The sequence below is a fragment of the Gossypium hirsutum genome, chromosome A06 (assembly GCF_007990345.1).
Source record: "Gossypium hirsutum isolate 1008001.06 chromosome A06, Gossypium_hirsutum_v2.1, whole genome shotgun sequence".
NCBI lineage: Eukaryota > Viridiplantae > Streptophyta > Magnoliopsida > Malvales > Malvaceae > Gossypium > Gossypium hirsutum.
The window spans coordinates 127,408,156-127,430,839 of NC_053429.1; the positions used below are offsets into that span (position 1 = coordinate 127,408,156).

Genomic DNA, 22,684 nt, shown 5'->3' on the forward strand with positions numbered 1-22,684 from the left:
CGTCTTCGTTCCTTCGGGCCTTTCTTTTGAATCTTGTTTGATGAGACCTCCTTCTATCATTTGTCTCCAGACCCAACTCAATGGGGTTTTTATCTCTGCAATGTCGGTTTTGATTCTCTTTTTCTCACCTTCGATTATTGCGTTTACCCCTTTATCAGCATGGTTGGGTAACGGATTCGCTGCTACGTTGGGTCCTAATGGGTCGTCAAACTTCACAATCCCCATCTTAATGAACCTTTCCACCGCCTTTTTAAACCCAGTACAGTTCTCAATTGAGTGTCCTGGTATCCCTGCATGGTATTCACATTGGGCATTCGTGTCATACCATTTGGGATATGGAGGTTGCATGGGCTCGAGATAAAATGGAGATACTATGTGTGCATCAAATAACTTCTGATACAGTTCCCCGTATGTTATTGGAATGGGCGTGAATTGAAGTCTCTCTGTGTTAGTCCTTGTGTTGGGCCTTGTGTTGGGTTCCTGCCTCGAGGGGGCTTGGTGACTAGTGGTTATCATTTTTAGAGGGCCAACAGTAATCGGTTTTGAATAGCTCTTGCTATATGTGCTTACGTTGTTTACTTCGCCCTCTTTTTTCCTTGTGGCTGGTCTTTTGAAGTTTTCCCCCGTGTCAATTTTACCGCTCCTTACCGCGTTCTCAATCATTTCACCGGACATTACCATATCCGAGAAGCTCTTGGTAGCACTCCCCAACATGTGGTTGATGAACGGGGCTTTCAAAGTGTTGATAAACAACATGGTGACCTCTTTTTCCAAAAGGGGTGGCTGGACTTGTGTTGCCACTTCTCTCCATCGTTGGGCGTACTGCCTGAAATTCTCACTAGGCTTTTTCTCCATGTTTTGTAACGTAATTCGATCGGGTGTTATATCCGTTACATGACTGTATTGCTTCATAAAAGCTTGCGCCAAGTCTCTCCATGAACTAACTTTAGCACGACTCAGTTGGTTGTACCATTTGGCTGCAGATCCGATCAAACTGTCCTGGAAGCAGTGGATTAACAGCTGATCATTGTTGACGTATCCTGTCATTCTTCGACAGAACATAGTTATATGAGCTTCAGGACAACTAGTCCCATTATATTTTTCGAATTCCGGCATTTTGAACTTAGGTGGGAGTACTAAATCAGGGACCAAACTCAGATCCTTGGCGTCAACCCCGCGATGATAGTCGATGTTCTCCATGACTCTAAATTTTTCCTCTAACCATCTACATCGGTCCTCCAGCTGTTTTGGCAGGTTCATTCTTGTTTTTTCTGTTTCTTCCACGTCATCGAGGTCCGGGACCACAGGATTAGTGGGATTATCCCCGGGATTAGAACCCGAGCCCATTTGAAAATGCACTGGTACCGAGGCACTAGCCAGATATTGAGGTCTAATGGTAACCGGTACCCTCTGTGGGTACACCTCTGGTTGTGCTTGGATGTTAGTTGGGGTGAAACCTGGAGGATAAACAGGGTCATCGTGATCCTCCCCAGCATCAACTACGGGGTCTTTTCCTTTGTTATTCCCTCCAGCCAATAACTGCTTTAATTGGTTCATCACAGTGTTCTGGGATTCTAACATGTCCTGCTGGATTTTTTCCAGTCGTTCATGCATCTGATCTTGCATCTCTCGTTGCAACTGTTCCAATCTTTCCAACCTTTGATCCATTACTTTTGTTTGGCGACGAGTACCGTAGTGATATTTGATTAGATTTTTGTTGGTTTCCAGGGTAACTGTCATAATTTAATTTTATTAGGGTCATTTTATGAAACTTACTGCATATGATGTAATGCAAATGTATGAGATGAATGCAAAAAGAGGCATTGATTCGAATTCAATTTCATTAGAAAACTCAACTAGAAAGCAAATTTCTTTACATAAAATAAATTACATATACGGCTTCGCCTTTATACCCAAGGCCTTAACCTTCCTAAGAAGCCAAGCTAAATCTCGACCTCGGCTTGATTCTGACTCATATTTTAAGCTCAATACATCGGCCTGAACTGCTAATGTTTGCAGATGATCAGCCACTTCCCGCACTTGAGTCACAGCTTCGCCCATAACGTAATCTCTATCTCTAATCTGCCTTTGAGAATGATGGAATTGCTCTTGCCATTGATCATTACTCCTCTCAAGAAGCTCCATTCGTAGCTCAGAATTGTGTAATGCGTCCTCAAGCTCCTCTACCCTTTCCTTCAGTTCTTCGATCTTATTTAAGCTTGCTCTTAATTCGATCATGGAGTTGCGACTACGGTACGAGTGAAGTGACTTTTCTAGCTCTGCCACCTTGGCCTTTAATCCTGCCTTCTCATTTCGGCACTCTAACAGACTCCTTTCCAAAGCGTTTTCTCGAGCTCGAGCATCTTGAAATTTCTTTTCCCACTGATCGGCCCTATTCTTTTCCTCATTGATCTCTTGTCGCCACTGCTCTGACGTTTTGCCCAGACCGACAGTTCTCATCGACAATCGCAGCTTCTTGTAATTTGTTTTTAGACTATCCAAATCCTCTTCAGCTTTGTTCTTTCCCTTCCTTAATTTCTCGGCTTCTAGCTTGTGGATATCGATGTCTAATCCCAAATGCACTCTTTCTTCTTCTAACTGTTCTATCCTCTTTCCCAACTCAGAATTTCTTTTCTCAAAGTCTCGTTTGATGATCTCTAATTCTGACGGAACTACTTGTAGATGATCTTCTATAGACTGAACGCAATCTTCCCTCGGCTTAGGGATGTTGTCATTGACTCTTTTACTCCACCACCCATAATATTCTGAAGTTGCCATCGCTCCTATGGTAAATCTTTTCATTCGGTGAACCTGTTTCCAAGCATTAGATATTTCTCGAGTTTTTCTCTTCTAGTTTTCATCCTTATAAGAAAACTCACATTGAGCCAACCCTTGTGTTGCTGGTATGAACTGTCTCGATCTATATTGTCTTAATACGAGTAAAGGGGCATAACCGATAGCTCCCCAAATTCGAGTAAAGGGACCCAGTCGAAATCACCACATCGATACAGGATCTCGTCGGGTACCATCCAAGGAGCTTTCCATTCAACGTCATCCTCCTGAAGATTTTGGAGAATCGCCATCCACTTCTCTTCCGTGATGTCGTCTCGTCTTGGTGTAGCAACTTGTTCCTTCAACGGGGAATAACCTTCTGAGAAGACTCGATAAGAGACATTTTCCACCTTCCAAAAGTGACTATGGAACCACACCAATAGTAGCTGTGCGCATCCGATGAACCTTCCCTCCCCTGCTCTTCGACATGCGCTTAGAGATCTGAAGGTTTCTGCTAAGATTGCCGGGATGGGCGTGACTCCCTTACTAAGCCGATCGAACAAATCAGAGACGGCCTCATCTACGTGCCCTAAAGCTCTAGGGAAAATTACCAAACCATAGATACCTAGAGCGAAGACATCCACTCTTTTCTTCACATCAGGGTGTGCTAATACTAAATCTCGCAAGCTTTTCAAGGAACGCATTTACTGTCTCCTTTCTGTTGATCCGGCAGCGACCCACTGTTCGCTCATCCCTGTAATGCTCATCAATTTTTTTAATAATGTCGGGACACTAGCAGCTCTAGAATAGGCTTTGTCAATTTGAATCTTTGGACACCGAAGGAAGGTCGTATATTCTTCCACGGTGGGCACCAAGTCCACTTTTCCAAAAGTGAAACAACTGTAAGCAGGATTCCAAAACTGGGCTAGGGCTCGGAATAAATGCTTGTCCACTTTGACACCAAGTAGGTGAGGTAAGTCCCCGTAATCACAGTAAAACATCTGCTTGGTCCCGTCGTCCCATTGATCCCATATTTCCTTCATTTCTTGCAGATCATTTTGGACTACGCTGATACGGGTGAAGTCCCATAATCTGATACGTACCCTTCTGCAAGACTATCGCCTTTCTCTCTCCACATCGTCTCAGCCCATAATCGTACAGCTGCATTGTCTTCTACTTTATCAAGAAACCTCTTTTCCATGATAAGCTTTCTATCTATACTGAACGTGAATCGACACCTCTTTTGAAATGAAAATGCCATGCAATCACAAACAAAGCAAATTAGATCTAGGATTTAAAGTAAACAATAATAAATAAAGCATCTATTCGGTAAGCACTAGGGTCTGGAATAGCTCTATCTCGGTGGGTTCTTATGGCTCGCTATGTGTGGTTTGGTTCTAAAGTAAGGGTACCTGAACCAGCAGATTCCTCGATCCTCACCCATTATAGGCTCATATGGACCGAGTTCAGTTCAGGGGAATACATTTCCCTATGGCCATGCGGAGATGAAATCTCACGAAGACATAGGTACGGATGTATCCCGGAAGCAATTCACTATCCCATGCGGAGGTGAAAACCTCACGAAGGCGTAGTTTCTCACTCCCACTTAAAAGGTGTGACCAAGGTCATGCAATGGAATGTGCAGAAATATACATCTAAATTCTAAACAAAGCAGTAATTATAAACAAATAATAAAAGCCAAAATAAAGGCAAAAAGCAAGTTTTCAATTTTGAACAAAGACAAAAAGCAATCAACTCGTGGCTTGACTCTCTTATTTAATATTCCCCAGTGGAGTCGCCAAGCTGTTGACACCATTTTTGGATGAAAACGGGGTCGACTTGGATTTTAAAAAATGAAAACGGGATCGCCACCAATCCTTTTTTGACGAGGTGTGATCGGGTCACCTCAAAAAGTGATTGTTTTTAATAAATGATTTAATTTTATTAAAACAACAATTTTGGACTACGAAATTCAGAAAAATGAGTTCGGGAGCCGGTTACGCACGAGGAAGGATTAGCACCCTCGATACGCCCAAAATTGGTACCTAGTTGATTAATTAGTGTCTTAGTGTCGAAAATTGAAAATTTGAAGAGTTTTAAAAAATACGATCCTTAAAAGAAAATCTGATATCATGAATTGAAACATAAGATTCTCTTGTTCCGAAGGAATATCACATCCAGCACGTTAGGACACGATACTCTAAACCATCGAAACCAAGATCACCTTATAGTTTAATGAAACCATACTTTGAAGCTTTAAGAGGATATTTGGCTATTTAGTCAAACGAGAAATCGAAACCCAGCACGTTAGGGCACGTTTTCTCGAGTTTCCAAACGCGAAATATTGCCTTATTTAGAAAAATTTTCCTTTTGGTGTTTAGTGTCAATGCTTGACAAAACAATAATGAATACGACAAGGTGAGCAAAGTAAAGTGAGTAACAACAATACAATGGGCAAAGTGAAATGACGAGACGATTACATAAACAAAGCATACAAATAAATAAATAGAACTAACATTTTAGAAAAAACACAAGTGTACGTGAATAAATAAACAAACACCAAATAACAATATAATAAATGAAATAAATACAATTATGTAAAAAATATGTATGCATGTATAATTTTAAGTTATGAAAATAAGAAATGCATATAAATTATAGAGTATAAAAACATAGGTAAATATATACATAAGATGGTATAAAAATATGTACATGGAAATGTATAAGAACTATATATAAATACTATATGTAAAATATATTAAAATAGAGACATAATATACGTAGATAAATATATATAAAACAAATATGTGTAATATAATTTTAGGATATATGCGTAAATGTATATATTTAAAGAATGATAGGTGATATACAAATATACTAACAAAATAATGATATTAAACCCTTAATAATACTACATAACATATACAGGTTAGTATTAAGTAGAATAACAACAATAAAATACTAAAAATATAATAATAGTAACGTTAATAGAATATATTAGTATAAATAATATTGAAATTAAAATAAAATAATGATGAGAAGTAAAAAAGGGATGAAAATCGAAATAAAAAAGGTTAGGGGCAATTTTAAAAAGAAATATATAAAAGAGAAGGACCAATTGGAACACGCTAAAACACGGGAAGGATTAAAAGTGAAAATATCCTGGGCCCATAATACTAAACTGGATCGTGGATCAAAGTGAAGCAATGCATGAATTAGCGAGCTAAATTTTAAAACATAAGGGAGGGAAATTGGGGCGCAAATTGAAGGCTGTGCGCAAGGGGAAGGATTTGTTGCGAAAATTCCCCATTTTTGAGTGGTAATGCGCAGATTAGGCCTGTCAAATGAGTCACCTCGTGGACCTTACTCCATAAAACTGTGCCATTTTATTAAATAGTCATTTAAGACCCCTTTTCTTCTATTTCTTTTCCCCAAACGCAGCCCCCATTTTAGATCAAAAGAAATTCCAGCCTTTAAAATCAAATTTTTTAGGGTTTCCTCCACTTGACTGCCAAACCACCATGATTTTAGGTGATTACCAGTAAGCGAGACGTGCCCAATCTTGCCGTTAAAGGAACTCGACCAGATCTAAAAGGATTCGGTAAGTATTTTCCCTTCTTTCTTCTTTATTTGAATGAAGCTTCAAATTTCATGTTATTTTTTAAAGAAAAAATAAAAATAAAAATAAAAATAGATTTGTAAAATGAATAGATTTCCACTATTATGTGATCTCTCGCCCTTATACTCGCATGACAGATTTAGGGCTTTCATCGGCCTTTAGTTGCATAAAAAGGAACAAACAAATAAGAAAATAAAGAGAAAAAAAAACGGGAAAAAAAATCAGAAGAGAAAAAAAAAATAAATTACCCCTATTGATCTAAATGCACATTTCTCTCTTTTCTGTACGTGTGTACAGATATTGTATGCGTAGAGTATATTCTGTGTGCGTAGTGTGTGTAATCTCCTTTTCTTTTATTTACTCTCGAAATAAAAAAAGCAAGAAAATAATCACAAAGAGAAAGCCCAGGAGATTTAGATCGGATAAATCACCTTCCAATATTGCTTTTTTTGTATTGCCTATTGTGTATTCGTTCGTAAAAAAAATCTGTCCCCTCTACATTCGGATCTGGCCTTTATAGCCGTTTCTATACAACAATTTTTTAAAATTCTGGCCATTGCTCCTTGTCGTCTACTCTGTTTTGGTGTTTGTTTCATTTTGCAGGGTATGGAGGGCCAGACGCGTGCGTGGAGAGTGGTGGTGGTAGTGCACAAGGTGGCCAATGGTTGGCCGTTGGTGGGAAGCGGCGGCTGACAAGATGGGAGCTAGGTTGCTGCTGAAATCTTTTAAGCAAATGGGCTATTAGGGTTTTAAAATTTGGGCTCAGGTAGTTTTAGGATTGGGCTAGGTTGGTTTAGGCTTGGTTTAGGATGAGATGGGTATGGGGTTTAAGTAGCTTTGGTTATTGGGTTTTTGGGGGTGGCCCAAAATTGGTCTGTACAATATATATTTTTAACTAATAAAAAATGAACATTAGCAATGTGTTTTTTTATATGTTTTATACTTATTTAAACAAAAAAAATTGGTTAATCGACCAAATTAACCAAAATATTTCAATTCAGGTAACGGTTAAAATTTTTTACATTTCGAGCAATTCGATTCAGTTAATAACCGACCCAACTATTTGAACTCCTCTACAAACAAACATAACTCATTTTCTAATTTTATAATATGTTAGCTTTCTTTTATGTTTTTTGTTTTAATAAAAAAAATATAAATTTCGGTTCGACTCGGTTAACGAATTAATTCGATTAATATTAATTCGATTCAGTTAATTGTTTAAACACCTTTAAACGTAATAATATCAACCAAATTAAAATTCAATCGAGGACTAAATAATAAAATAATTAGAAAGGTAATGTTAACGTAAAGATGAGTATATATCATCACTAATTCCATTTTTTTTGACTCTCACTTCTTTGTTTTGAAGATTCAAAATATTAGTGGGGGCAAAGGGCAAGCAAAGCTAATATGAGGTCAGCCATTTTGTAAAGCACAAAGCACCGAAATTGTTAATCATTGTGTTTCTCACTCAAAACTACACTAATTTGTGAAGGAAAAAGTTGGGTTTTTTTGGGTTAATGTAAATTTTTACCCTTGATCTTGGTAATTATGTTTGTTTTGGTCCTTGAAAAATAAAATTATATAATTTTAGGGTGTTACGTTATTAAATTTTGATGAAATTCAAGTTTAAGGATTAAAATGAATTTAATTGTCAAATTCAAGTACCAAAATAGATTAAAAATTTTCTAAGCACTGAAATGAACGTAATTATCTCGTTTAGGGGCCAAAAAATATATTAACATTATTTTATATGAGAAGAGCAATGTATTTTCCGGATTCAAACCCTAAATTTAATATAAACTAAAACTTCAATTCAACAAATAACTACGAAAAAGTTGATATTTTTTTTATCCTTTATATATGTTTTATGTAGGGCGAATTAGGGGTGTTTAAACTTCAGTTAAAACTGAATTAATTAGCCGAATTAATCTAATTTGATTAATTGGTCGGTGATCGAATTTAGTTCGGTCAGAGGTCAGTTAATGGTTTTTTGGAATTTCAGTTATCGGTTAATTCGATTTGAAATTGAGTAATTAACTGAATTAACTAAACTTAATAATTAATGTGTTAATTTCAAGACTTATATAGTGTTTCAAAACATAAAATTTTGGTTAATTCGGTTAACTTTCAAGACAAAAACATATATTCCGGTTAATTTCAAAGTATTTTTTTATATGTTTTATACTTGTTTTAATCAAAAGATAAAAACATATAAATTTCGATTAATTTAGTTAACCAACCGAATTAACTGAAATATTTTAATTCGGTTAATTTTTTTTTGAAAAAATTCCGGTTCTGTTAACGATTAAAAAATTATACAATTTGGTTATTTCGGTTAATGCTAGTTCGGTTCGGTTAATAACCGAACTGACCTTTTAAACACCCCTAACGCAAACTTAAAGAGGCAAGCAATAAATTAAAATATGGCAAATTTGCCCTTTGGTCACCAAAAAATGGAAACAATCATTTTAGTCCTTTCAAAAATAATTAAATTATATTTTGAAATCTTAAAAAATTATAATTAAATTCTCACCCCTAAAATATTTCTGGATTTACCTATTGTTTTACAATTCATGTTCGAGGTTCATAATTATTACTATCAAATCGTATATAAAAAAGTTAGATATTTTAGAACACTATTTAAGCAAACTCCTTTTTTAATTTTCTTCGCCATCCCTTCCACAACACTTAATCCACCAACTAACACCCCCAACACCAAACCCACTTTAATCACCATTTTTTTTTTCTAATAATGTTCTTCCACTTGAAGAAATCAAAAGCCATTCCTTTTTGAATCATTTCTAAAGTTTGGAGCCAACCCCTCAATTCATATAAACCTCACAATTCCCCCCCCCCAACACCATCTTCTTCATCGATCATATCTAACCGAGTTCAAAGTCATCAAAAAAGTTGTCACCGTTGTCATTGTACCAAAGATGATGAATACGTCGAGGTTTATCAAGTGTGTCACAGTTGGTGACGGAGCGGTGGGGAAGACTTGCATGCTTATTTCGTATACTAGCAATACGTTCCCAACGGTAACGATGGGGTCGTTTTGAATGTTATTTTGTGGTGTATTCAAGTCGAACCGAGCTATAAAAATAAATGGGTTTTTGTTTTTCTTTCTTGGTGTATAGGATTATGTTCCCACAGTGTTTGACAACTTTAGTGCTAATGTGGTGGTGGATGGCAGCACAGTGAACCTTGGCTTATGGGATACTGCCGGTAAGTTCATTGACTCTATGGTTCGAGGAAAATATCGGTTCAAATCGGGCGTGTTTAACTTGATTTTGGTTCGGTATAGAGATGTTTATGGATTGATAGTTCTGTTCGGTTTGGTTTGTTTTGAGTTGAGCTTACACGTATTTTTTTTATCGGGTCGGACTAACACATCCATAAAAAATAATTTTATATTAATATTTATATATATTTAAAAAATTTTAGATTGGGTTTTAAAGTTTGATGAATTTTGAGTTCGGTTCTTTTGTTTAAGCTTGGATTTCTCTGGGTCAAATCGTTATAAGTTTGGATTTTTTCAAATTTTAATTATTTCAGGTTCAAGTTATTTCGAATTACTCGTTCGTGTTATTTTAGGTTATAATTATTTCAAGTTTGAATTATTTTGATTTCAGATAATTTTAGGGTCGGGTTTGAATTAATTTAGGATTGAGTTGAAATTTACATATACGTATCTCATTCAATTTGTGAATTTCAGGCCAAGAAGATTACAATAGGTTAAGACCTTTGAGTTATAGGGGAGCTGATGTGTTTTTGTTGGCCTTTTCTCTTATTAGCAAGGCCAGTTATGAAAATGTTCACAAAAAGGTAATTTCATTTCATTTTATTTTTAAGATATAATGTTAAATTTAGTCCTTAATATTTATATCTTTTGTCAATTTGGTCATTAGTCTATTTTTGAACTAATTTTAACCTCAGTTTTTTAAAAAGAGTTAAATTTATTTTTTTTAACAAAAATATTGACTAAAATGCTAAATTTTTAAATATGGTAGCCAACATAGCAATCCACGTACATTTCATTCTTTTTCTTTTTTTAATTTTTTAAAACTTTTTTTTATTCTTTGAATATTTTATAAATTTTAAATTATTTGTTAACATGACATATATGACAAATAGTGTCATATCGACATGAAGTGCGCGTGGACTATTATGTGGGTTTCCACACGCAGTGGCGGAGCCAGAAATTCTTTTTGCAGAGGCCGAAATTAAATTGTATATTTTTACAATAGTAAAAATACAATTTCATCATTTTAATGCTTTATATTTTTGTCATTTTAAAAAGATTAAATCAAATTTTTATCATTTTGGGGGGAACTGCAATTTTACTATTACTAATTTAAAATTTTATAAATTATAAAGGGCCTAAATAGAAAATTTTCTATTTTAAGAAGGCCGAGGCCCTACGAGCCCCCTGACTCCCCACTGTCCACACCAGCATTGTTAAAAAACTAATGTTTTAATCAACAATTACATTAAAGAAAATCAATTTGACTTTTTTTGGAAGGTTAAGAGCCAAATTTCTAATAAAAAAAACAAGGGTCAAATTGGCAAAAAAAATAAATGTTGAAGGCTAATTTTACCATTATACCTTTTTAATTTATCTTCAAATTACTCAATTTTATGACATAAATATTGAATTTCATGGCTAACAGTGGATCCCCGAGCTTAGACATTATGCTCCGAATGTGCCAATTGTGCTTGTTGGAACCAAACTAGGTAAGCTGAATCTCTTGCCTTTAAAAATTTAAATAACTACACACATGATTTGAGATTGAGACTCGACGGTCCAAGGGTTGGGTTATTTGCTTAGTTTCGTAAACTCGATTGGGTCTTAAACAAAGTTTTTGTAATTCGACTTAACTCGAAACTATCCCTAAGTTTAGAAAGAAAGAGAGAACATACTACAATAACTGGACAAGAGGTGTTTATAAATAGGGTAATCTATATCTGATTCAAAGGAGCTTTGATTTATACTTTTCAACTCTGGGTCGGTTCAATCTGACTCATTTTTAGAATATTTTTAAATGGTAAAACATGCTATTTTTTAGACCTAGACCTAAACAGATTTAATTTGATAATAAAAATAAACTCACAACTGAGTAAAGTAATCTGATTAAGACCTTACATTTTGAAATGCAGATTTAAGAGATGACAAGCAGTTCTTGAGTGATAACCCAGGAGCAATATCAATAACAACATCTCAGGCAAGTTAAATTAAAAATCTAAGCTTAAATAATTATTCTTTTCGGTAATTAAAAAAAAAGCACTAAACGAATATATCAATCGATTGAAATTAACTCGACATCGACACATTACGATGAGCTAACAATTATGTTATTATTTATACATAATGGTGAATAGGGTGAGGAGTTGAAGAAGATGGTAGGTGCAGTTACTTACATTGAGTGCAGCTCCAAAACCCAACAGGTACCATTTATCTTACAATTTATCGAGTTTTTGTTAATAGTTTGCAATGTTAGTAATTCCGCATTGGTAATAAATATATAGTATAAAGAAGGTAAATAATCAATTCTTTATAATTTGGGTAATCGAGATAGGTAGTTAGCTGAGTAAAATCATATGGGCAAACTACATTAGTAGTCATTCAACTATTCAATTTTGCCTTATTTGATCATCAGTTAGCTAACTATGGTAGCTTTTAAAATTGACATAATAACAACTTTAACCCTCAACATTTATATCTTGTGTCAATTTAGTCTTGATTCTAAAAAATTCAACACTTGACATTTACACATTGAGTAATTTGGTCTTCTTCTTTTTTAGTTTTGCTTTTCTTTGTGACCCTTTTACCTATATAACTAAAAAAATAAATTTATCAACTAAATTTGATTGAAAAGATAAAAAAATAAAACCCAAAACGCCAAAAAATTCAAGATAATAATTTTCATCTTTTCTCATTCTTTTAAAATTAACCCTCAATGTCACAAAAAAAAAGTAAAATTGTAACAAAATAAAAACCAAATTATACAATGCGTAAATAGGGTTAATTTTTTTTAGAATCAAGACTAAATTGACTTAATTTATAAATGTTGAGGGTTAAGGTTGCTATTATGCCAACTTCAAAAGTGGTCACCGTTAGCTATCTGGAGACCAGAACAGACAAAATTAAATAGTTAGATAACCATTTTTATAACTCTTTATAATTGAGTGATCAAAAACGAAATTAACTAATAATTGGGTGACTACTATAGAGTCAAAGGATGATTACTTGATCACCAAGACTTGAGTTTGGTGATGCAATAATTTTTTTATATTTTAAAATAATTATAATAAATATTTTTATTATGTCTGAATTGATTTGTTAAAATAACGTAACTTTTCTAAAAAAGTTTCGAAACGAAGAAAAATAGTTTATGTAAAGTTATATTATGAAAAAACATTTCTTGTAACGCAAGATATGTATTATGAAACACATACTTTGATGAACAGATGCAATACCTATATTAAACTTGATAATGTAATTTTCTCTATTCATATTTTTTTGTTGTTTATAATTGATTGTATTTTAAAGGAAAATTTAAAAATAAAAAAATAAAAAGGTTTTAGGTATATAGTAAGATTGTAAATTAAGGGTGTCTTTGAATGGACGATGCGTTTATCTCCGATAAGGTTAAAAACAGCGATAGGGGCAAGATTAGTTACTATAACTATGAAGTAAAAGATTCTACCACGCTACAATCACCGCCCATTTAAAGGTGCCCTAAGAGTTTTAGGCTCAACTTACGCTTTCTATACAACATCATGGGGTCTTGGGTTCGTCGTCTAATCGATCTTCTAACCAATTGAGATTAGGGGCGACGCTAGGGGAAGTAGAAGCTTTAGCTCCTTGGATGATGAATTCTAATATTAGTCCCTTTAATAATAAAAATTACATTTTACTTCAAATTTATAATTTTATTCTCATCTTCTAATCTACATGACTAATCTCATGTTAAGGTCATATGGGCTTATCTTAACATTGGGCTTTTGCCTTATATGACATGTAAGGGTGAGCAAACGGTTAACTTATCATCGATCAATTTAGTTAATTAAGTTTATCAGTTTAGTTATGAGTTTTAACAACAAACCGACAAAAACAAAATAAACGAGACTTTAATCGATTTAACCGAAATAACTGAGCTAACCAAATTCGATTTAACCGAATGAGTCGATTAAATCGATTTTAACCGATTTATGCTCTACATGAACTTTCTTAAATATATACTTATTTGTTTTTGAACATCAAATTATGTTTAAAAGGCTAATAAACTTTGCTTTGTTGGGTTTTGGTTCAGAATGTGAAGGTTGTTTTTGATGTTGCAATAAAGATAGCATTGAGGCCACCAAAACCAAAGAGAAAACCTATAAAAAGAAGATCATGTGCTTTCCTTTGAACCTCAATTCTACATTACAATCAAATTATTATTTGCTATATATTTTTTGTTTTTTATTTTTTATTTTTTTACATAAAATTTCATATGTAACCATGAAGGATTTCTAAAAGGGGATTAGATTGAAATTGCAATAGTATTTGTAATGTATAAAAAGAAAAAAAAAAGATTTTTGTAGTAGTTTAGACTCATTCATTGTTATTAGCCTATTTCTTTCCATTTATTTTTTTGTTCACAATAAAATTTAAATTCATTGTTATGTTTGTTGATACCAAGTAAAGACCGTGGTCGTCTGATGGTTCTTCCGGTGGGCAAAAAGTTGTAGAAAGTGTTATGAGTGTTCAGGAGGAAGAAAGGTGACTAGAAAGGAGAGAGAGGTAGAGAAAGAGAAATCCTTGTTTTTGGGCCTTGAGGTATCTTATATAGGACATCGTCAGTCTTTCTCAATGTGCTACATGTCACCACCTTATTAGTTTCGTATTCCTTGGAGCTTAGTCGATTTACTGACGTCCATTCCTCTTAGACATGGGTTGTCATATTAAAGTAATGGGTAAATACAATGTACAAATGATAGATCCTCTACGCCTATTAGAGGGGTAATCCCTATAGTGCGTGTTCGCTTGATTGTTGGGTTTGTGAGGTAAGGAGCTTCTTAGGGTGCCCACAGGAGCCGTGAAGTAAGCTTGCGAGGTGGTTCACCAAGTCACGAAGTAAACCTGCGAGATGCAAGTATAACAATATTAATAATATTATTACAAGTATAATAATTTTAATAAATATTTTATTAAAATTTATTCTATACCCAAGAATGTAGGGACTAATTCTAGAACTAAAATCATTATTTGATAATACAAACTAAAAAGTTAAAAAATGAAACATTAATGATTTGGAATTTAACCCAAAAACATAATGGAAAACCCAAATTCTTTTTGGTACAAATAATTTTTAAAAACAAAAAATCCAATTTTTTTTTGTTCTTAATTGATTTTTCAATTATCGGTTTTTCCTCTTTTTTTTATTCGAAATTGTTTTGACTATTTCTTATTATATGTCAGGATTGGACATCTGGTTCTCAATTTAATCAAATTGTACAATCAAATTCTGACAACTTGGATTCACAATAATCAAAATAATGTATGTTATTGTTGTACATGGTAACCTTCGCCATTAGAATAACTTTCTTAAAGCAGAACACCACTGGTTCAGCCAGATTACCTCTTCTATGAACACTATTTTGTCAGAGCTTAGGGAATATACAAGCTGCCACCTCTGGCAAGCAAGTTATTTTAATGGAACAATCGTCACTTGTCATCTGCATACCCTATAACTTGAATCATATCACATCATCCACCTAGCTAAGACCCTTGAAAGGACTAGTTAACCAACCAGGAGTTGCCATGTTCCCCATGATATCAATCCATATACAAACCCCCTCATATTTGAGGAACAGACAATGCACCTTCTTTAGCTCTCTCCCCTTTCTCTCTTTAGATCTCTTTTCTGTGTGCCCACCTAACATATTACCTTACTATCAACATTATACGACTCTATGCTCCTAAGGGTGAATCAACCTCTAATCTTCACCACGACCTCCTCCACGCCTATTCTTTGTATCAAAAGCTATATATGTACCAATAATAATAAAGTTGATAAACAAAATCAACAAGGAGAAGTAGATGGCTGCGATGGTGGCAGTTCACCCTAGAATGGGGTGGAAAACGCTATTCTTAGTGGGTTTTGAGGGAATTAGGAGGATACCCAAGGTTGGTTGGAGAAAAGGGTTGAAAGTGTTCTACTATGGGTCTCTCATCCTTTCAAGTGTTATGATTGGGCTTATATATGGGAGACAAGGGAGTCCATACATCTTGGGTTGGTTGACAGTAGAGTTATACATTTTCTCCTTGCAGTGACAATGATGTGACAATTTAAGACAGTCAAGTAATCAATGGGCCTAAAGTTCCATGTGAACTTGGCAGAGATGGCTTAGCAAAGGTATGCCATGGCATTACTTGATGCTCAAGGCTCATTTCACATGAGATTTGCATGCTAATAACACATGTAAGGGGTTCGTTGAGGTGGTATAACAAATAATAATTATAATAATACGTGCTATATACTATTCTTGTCCAATAAAATCGAAATGTGGGAAAAAATAGCAATTATTAATTATAGAGGTATTCATTTATGTTACGAAGATAAAAAATTTTAATTTATTAATTAAAAATACACAATTAAAGACCAAAAAAATTGAATTTATTTTATAAATTTATTATCTCAATACACAAAAACCATTCAATAAATCATAGATGGTTAAATCAAAACAATTTTTGCCCACACAAAAAAATTATTTTCCAAAAAATCTCGTGAAAAGAGGTTAGTTTTTTGTTTTAATCATAGCCATTTTTGCCTTACCCTATTTCTATTTTTTTCTTCTTTTTTTCACACCAAACAATCCCAAACCCAGAACCAACAAATTTAAAACTAAATGTTAACCATAACAATTAAGATACCCAATTAATATTGGGTTTTTCTTCGTTTTTTTTCTGAGTGTTTTTTTTTTTTTGGATCCAATCAGAGAGGAAATGGGAGCTTATAGAGCTGATGATGATTATGATTATTTGTTTAAGGTTGTGTTGATCGGTGATTCTGGTGTTGGAAAATCCAACCTATTGTCTAGATTTACGAAGAACGAGTTTAGCGCTGAGTCTAAATCCACCATTGGTGTTGAGTTTGCAACTCGTAGCATTCATGTTGATGATAAGGTTGTTAAAGCTCAAATTTGGGACACTGCTGGACAGGAAAGGTAATCTTATTTTTATTTGTGAATTTTTTATCTGGGTTTTGGGATCTTTGCTTTTTTTTTCTTCAAATTTATTTGAATTTGCAATTCGATTCAAATCTGTTTATAATCGGGACGTTCTTTTGATCTATTATCGCTCTTTTGTTATGTGATAGGCACTTTGAATGCATGTTAAATGGTGATATAGGGATCGGAATTTAATTATAAATTTTTGAAAGGTTCAAAACATAATTTTATTATTTATTAATTTATGATTTCATATTTTCGAAAGATTATTTTTTCTAGGGATTGAAGTATAATTTTATTACTTCAGAGAGAATTTTTATTTTAGGAGCCAAGGTTCCTGCTTGCCACTTAAATTCGCTCTTGATCTCATGTTGATTAAATGAAATTTTTTCATTTCTTGCTACTAATAAATTTTAAATTAGATGCTTAATATATAATGTCTTATAATTTGATAAATTAGCATTTAAATTTTGAATTATTCTGCAAATCAATAGTGAAATAAAAAAATCTACAAAATAATATTATAATATCATTATAGGCTCTGATTATTTTTTTAACACAATGCTTAGAACTATTCATAGTACCTTTCCAACCCATAAATAGGAGGATAATGCACTTTAACGCACTCGAATTCACGACCTCCTGCATTGACAACAATGCCTATATTAATCGAGCTAAAACTCAATCGACAATAATAATAATCACATTGTTCTTTCCCCTTTATTTTATTGAGATTGATGTTTATGCAATTTTGAAAGCATGATGTCTATAAATGATTCTCACATTAATTTGGTATCACTATGGACTAAGGAGGATGAAAGGATATTATTTAATTCCTAAGTTATTTCTTCCCCTAAATTAGGGTTTAATCATTGTTTTGGTTGCTTTATTGTGCTAAATTTTGAGATTTAATTCATTTAATTTAATTTGGTATAATTTTTCTTCTTCTTTTTTATTATATAATATTATTAGTAGGTTCAAATTGATAGCTTTGTTAGTCGTTGCTATTAAAATGAATCATCCTTTTACGATAGCCTTAGAAGTATCCTTTTTCTTATTAAATTTATTGCAAAACATGAAGTTTTCAAAATGTTTGATCTAATATATCTTTGTGTTTATGCTATTTTGCCAAAGGTACCGTGCAATTACCAGTGCGTATTATCGAGGTGCCGTCGGTGCTTTACTAGTCTACGATGTCACTCGTCGTGTTACGTTCGAGAATGTACAAAGGTGGCTTAAGGAACTCCGAGACCACACCGATCCAAACATTGTGATTATGCTAGTCGGGAACAAGGCCGACCTGCGTCACTTGCGAGCTGTTGCAGCCGAAGATGCTAAAGCTTTTGCCGAACGAGAGAACACTTTTTTCATGGAAACATCTGCACTTGAGTCTTTAAATGTTGAGAATGCCTTCACCGAAGTGTTGGCCCAGATCTATCGTGTCGTAAGCAGGAAAGCTCTTGACATCGGAGATGATCCGGCAGCTTTACCTAAAGGTCGGACGATCAATGTTGGATCTAAAGACGATGTATCGGCTGTGAAAGGAGCTGGATGTTGCTCGACTTAATTATGGAGATGGATTCTCATCTTTGACAAATTTTCTTATCCCTTTGAAAGCACAAACAAGTGAACATCAACAATGTATTTAAATTGAAATTATTCTTTGGATTATGCTTAAACACAAATTCTATATGCTTTTTAGTTTGCAAAGCTAGTTCTTATTCAAAAATTGAAATAAGAAGGAAATTTCTTCCAATTGTTAATGAAAGATAAGATTCTTACGCATCTCTTCTAAGTGAAGAAGTGGCATTGATTAGAGGAGAGAAATCGATCAGTTCGGTCGATTCAATTAAAAAAATTAAAAATTTGACCTAACTTTCTAGTCTTATACTTTAATGACTAATCATTATCGACCGACTTAATTTATTTTACCCCTAAAAAATCAAATTATTCATCATAATCCTCTTGTTTGATGACAATCAGATCAATCATTTAAGTCGATTATAACCAACTTTTGCTCACTCCTAATATTGACATGTTGTTTCAATAGCTTTCAATTTTTATCTATGCAATTGATTGTTAGATGTGTAATTCTAGGGCATACATTCAGTAGATAGAATAATTAAATGGTCTAGCTAACAAAATTCTAATACTAAAATACTTTACTAATTCAATGAAAAAATATTAATCATTTTATAAATATAATTTTAATAATGTTAACAAACGTGGATTAATAATTTTGATAATATCGTATATTTTATCGAATAGAAAGTAACAACTACAAGTTAAGAATAATAAAGAAGGAACTCTTAGTAGGGAAGAGTGGTCTAGTTAAGAATAATAAAGAAGAACTCTTTGTAAAAAAAATGTTCACTTTGTAGAAATTCTTAGTGGGGGAGAGTGATTTAGTTAATGTGTATGAGTGAGATTGCAACTTGGTGAATGAGTTGAAATTAAATCACAACTTGTAATACATATTGATAATGGGTTACTTTTTGTAACATCTCATACCCAACCTGTAACCTCCCTAAGCTGGCCTAAATGTTACAGCTGAATTCTGAAGGCTACATTAGCCACTGAAATGGCTTAGAAAAACTATCAGAGTTTCTAAAATAGTCTTTCAAAAACATTTATTTACCTTTGAAGAAAATCTTAGCTTCATATCTCTTTTTCACTAAAACTTACGAGTTTCGAAAATTGACCGGTTTTAACATTTACTTTGTAATGTTGACTAATTTTTGAAAACTTAGTTGATTTCAATTGATTTATCATTCAATAACTAAATTACAATTATAACAATGGAAAAGTGATAATCGATTAGGTTTTTTATTTTAAAACCAAATTTTATGCATCTTTAATTACTTTTCCAAATTTCAATAGCCTAATCAACTTTAAATGTCATGCATGCCAAAATAATCCCAAATTTTAAGTCTCATGTCACAGTTTAAATAAAATAATACAGTTCTCAAATAACAAAAATTATAAATAATATGTCTAAAATCCTTTTATTGAAAAAAAACTACCAAAGAAAAGCCTCCGAATGTTGAGTCCGACCTAACCTTATAGGTTATCTGTAAAGAAAGGACTTAAGAGGGGGGTGAGCTTAAGAAGCTCAATGTGATTTTAAACACAAGAAAATCAATGCAAAACAATAGACAAAATATACATAATAACAGTTATCAGAACATTCACCATCGATATAGCAATACAGAGAACATGACATGCATAATATCAATTTTTCAGTTCAACACATTAGTATAACATTTCAGAATTTTCAGTTTTGTTGTACATGCTTATGAATGGCAATGCAATTTCAGTTTATTAGAAAAGATCCTACTAAACTCCGCTACACACTATAGTAAGAGTTTCTTAAAACTCATCCATCCCTACACACCACGTTGTGTATGAACCACCAGTAATTTACAGATAAACTGTCAGTAAAAATTATGGGTAAACCACAATTATTTTCATATAAAAAGTTTGCAGATAAACTGCTAGTAAGTTTTGGATAAACCACCAGTGTTTTGCAGATTATTAAACTATCAGTACTTCCTTCGTATATATCGTCCCACCCCATACTATTCAATATGACATGCTTGTAACAGAACAGTGCAGAAACAATAAACGTGGTTAAACATGTATTCGGTTCAACAGTGGTAGTAGGCACGCCTAACATGCAATCAGTAAGATAAAAGCGATAATAATATTAACAGTTTATCAGAAATACAGTGACGGAAGGCATGAATCTTTCACAAATCATGCATATAACAATAACAATTCAGTCAATCAGTTCACAGATTTTAAAATATTTACATTATCAGGGACTCAATTAAATGAATAAAACCTAAAAACAATTCGGGGACTATTCAAGGACTAAATTGAACATATCACAAATTTCTAGGTAAAATTGTAAATTAGGGGTCACACAGTCGTGTAGTCAAGCTATGTAAAAGGGTTGAGACCGTATGGAAGGGATACACATAATTCATTTCAATGGCATACCAAATTGGTTTATCAATTCCATTTCATCACATTTCCAAGATTCCAAATTCAATTATAATATTTCACCCGATAGAACCCTAGTAAAACGGACTTGGATACAAAAATGAACCAAGTTGCTCGTTCGAACTAAATTTTTATCAAGTTACCCATCCGGGCTAAACCTATATCATATATTACTCGAGGATCAGCGTTGGATCTCGTTATATTATCCTAGGATTTACAATAAATGCTAGATCTCGTTATAATATATAATAATCTATGTACAAGCACACATATGACCCTCTTGGCATGACAATTGTATCCTAACATTTTACTAAGTTCACATGGGCATCAATCACAAATATTTCATTTTCATCCTTGTAATCAGTCATTTTTACATGATTATACCATGTAATTATCCATATTCACATTTTCATTCCCTATAAACTTTCACATTTACCTGTCATACCCTATATTCAGTTACATTTTTATTTTTGAACCCTGTACATTGTATTTATCACACAATAATCATATTTTTTTTCATTTTATTTCAATTCAATCCAATTCATATATATAATTTCACATTCAATATCACAATTTCATTCCAATTCATCATCAACACACAATTAACTCATACCATATAACATATTCAATCCATTCTCATATTACATATCATGTACCTAATAAATCATAATACTTTCCATTTTATTTAATTCAGTCTACTATCTTGGCAATTAAAATCAATCAACGAAAACCAATGCATATGGTCATTATTAATTCACCTCAATATTCAATCATGTGGTATGACATGAATATGGAGAGAATAAATTAATCTCAAATCATAAAAGCACAAACTGATATCTCGCCTCACTTGTCGATAGCTCTCGCTTTTCCTTTCCCTCTTGACGACCTGGAGTCGTCATTCGCTACAATCGATAATTCAATAAATAAGACAATACCATACTTCATTCAATCCACATCTAAGTGCAAAGCCACACATATTTTTTATTCTATTCAATTTAGTCATTAAACTCAACAATCATATCTCTCAATTCCTATCATAGGATTAAAATTCGATTTCATATTTTTTCATTAGGGATCTTATATTTTATATTTCTATCATAATTTCATGATATATTTTACATTTATTCAATTTGGTCCCTAATGTAACAAATTTAACAAAAAGTTCAATTAACTTTACAATCTAATCCTTTTCATAATCTAAGCTCAAAATATATCAATTTCAAGCCTAATTCATCAATAAATCAATAATGGCAACTTTCTAAAAAGTTGACAGTTTATCAAATTGGTACATCGGCTAGCTAAATCAAGCTCCCATGATCACAAATCCTTAAAATCACAAGAAAATAGCTTATCTTACCTACCAAATTAATGGCAAAATTGTAGGAAGAATTTTTTAAGCTTTCTTTGGTTTCTTCCCATGGTGGACATGGTGATAGTGGAAAAGATAATGAATTTCCACTAGCTCCCCTTTTTATATTTTAATTAAACCTAAGTTAATTAGTAAATCATGGTGTAATTAACGTAAATTATTTTTTAATCACAGTTAGTGGAGTTTCCATCAACATCCACTATCACCTATTTAGAAATAGTTTAATTTGCATTTTGGACCTTTACTTAATTTTTATTTAAGTTTTTTCTTAATTAAAACTTTATAGTGATTAGATTTTTACAATTTAGTCTTTAAGTTCTAATTAATTACTTTTTTGATTAAATCACTTAACCGAAATTCAATATATTTTTATAATAATTCTGTAAATATTTTTATTTAATATTTACAAACCCGATTTATGAAAATAGGGTTGTTAAATTGCATTTTTTGACTCCATATAATTTCAGGTCGTCATGCTCGTTAAGTAAGACTTTGCAGACATGAAAATATACACATCGACCATTTATCATATAAAAATTCTATATAAAATTTTTAACATGAAAATGAAATTTAAGTAATAACATAACATTGATTCAAAATTTTACATCTAAGTTGAGGATATACCATGAGTTCTTGAAATTGAATTCCATTATCAAATATTGTAAAGAAAATATTACAGTTTGGAAAAACATATTGACTTA

The 22,684-nt window shown here is 32.9% G+C and overlaps 2 protein-coding genes across 2 annotated transcripts; both read left to right on the forward strand.

Moving 5' to 3' along the window:
• Positions 1-9,035: 9,035 nt before the first annotated feature.
• LOC107943299 (rac-like GTP-binding protein RAC9) lies at positions 9,036-14,026 on the forward strand. Its single transcript, XM_016877048.2, has 7 exons — positions 9,036-9,432; positions 9,532-9,619; positions 10,110-10,219; positions 11,065-11,128; positions 11,552-11,616; positions 11,774-11,839; positions 13,708-14,026. The coding sequence occupies exons 1-7, from the start codon at positions 9,331-9,333 to the stop codon at positions 13,804-13,806; spliced, it is 594 nt and encodes a 197-aa protein (XP_016732537.1). The 5' UTR covers positions 9,036-9,330; the 3' UTR covers positions 13,807-14,026.
• A 2,115-nt stretch (positions 14,027-16,141) lies between these two features.
• On the forward strand, positions 16,142-18,392 carry LOC107943298 (ras-related protein RABA1f). Its single transcript, XM_016877047.2, has 2 exons — positions 16,142-16,606; positions 17,744-18,392. Exons 1-2 carry the CDS (start codon positions 16,386-16,388, stop codon positions 18,174-18,176), a joined length of 654 nt encoding a protein of 217 aa, XP_016732536.1. The 5' UTR covers positions 16,142-16,385; the 3' UTR covers positions 18,177-18,392.
• Positions 18,393-22,684: the final 4,292 nt, after the last annotated feature.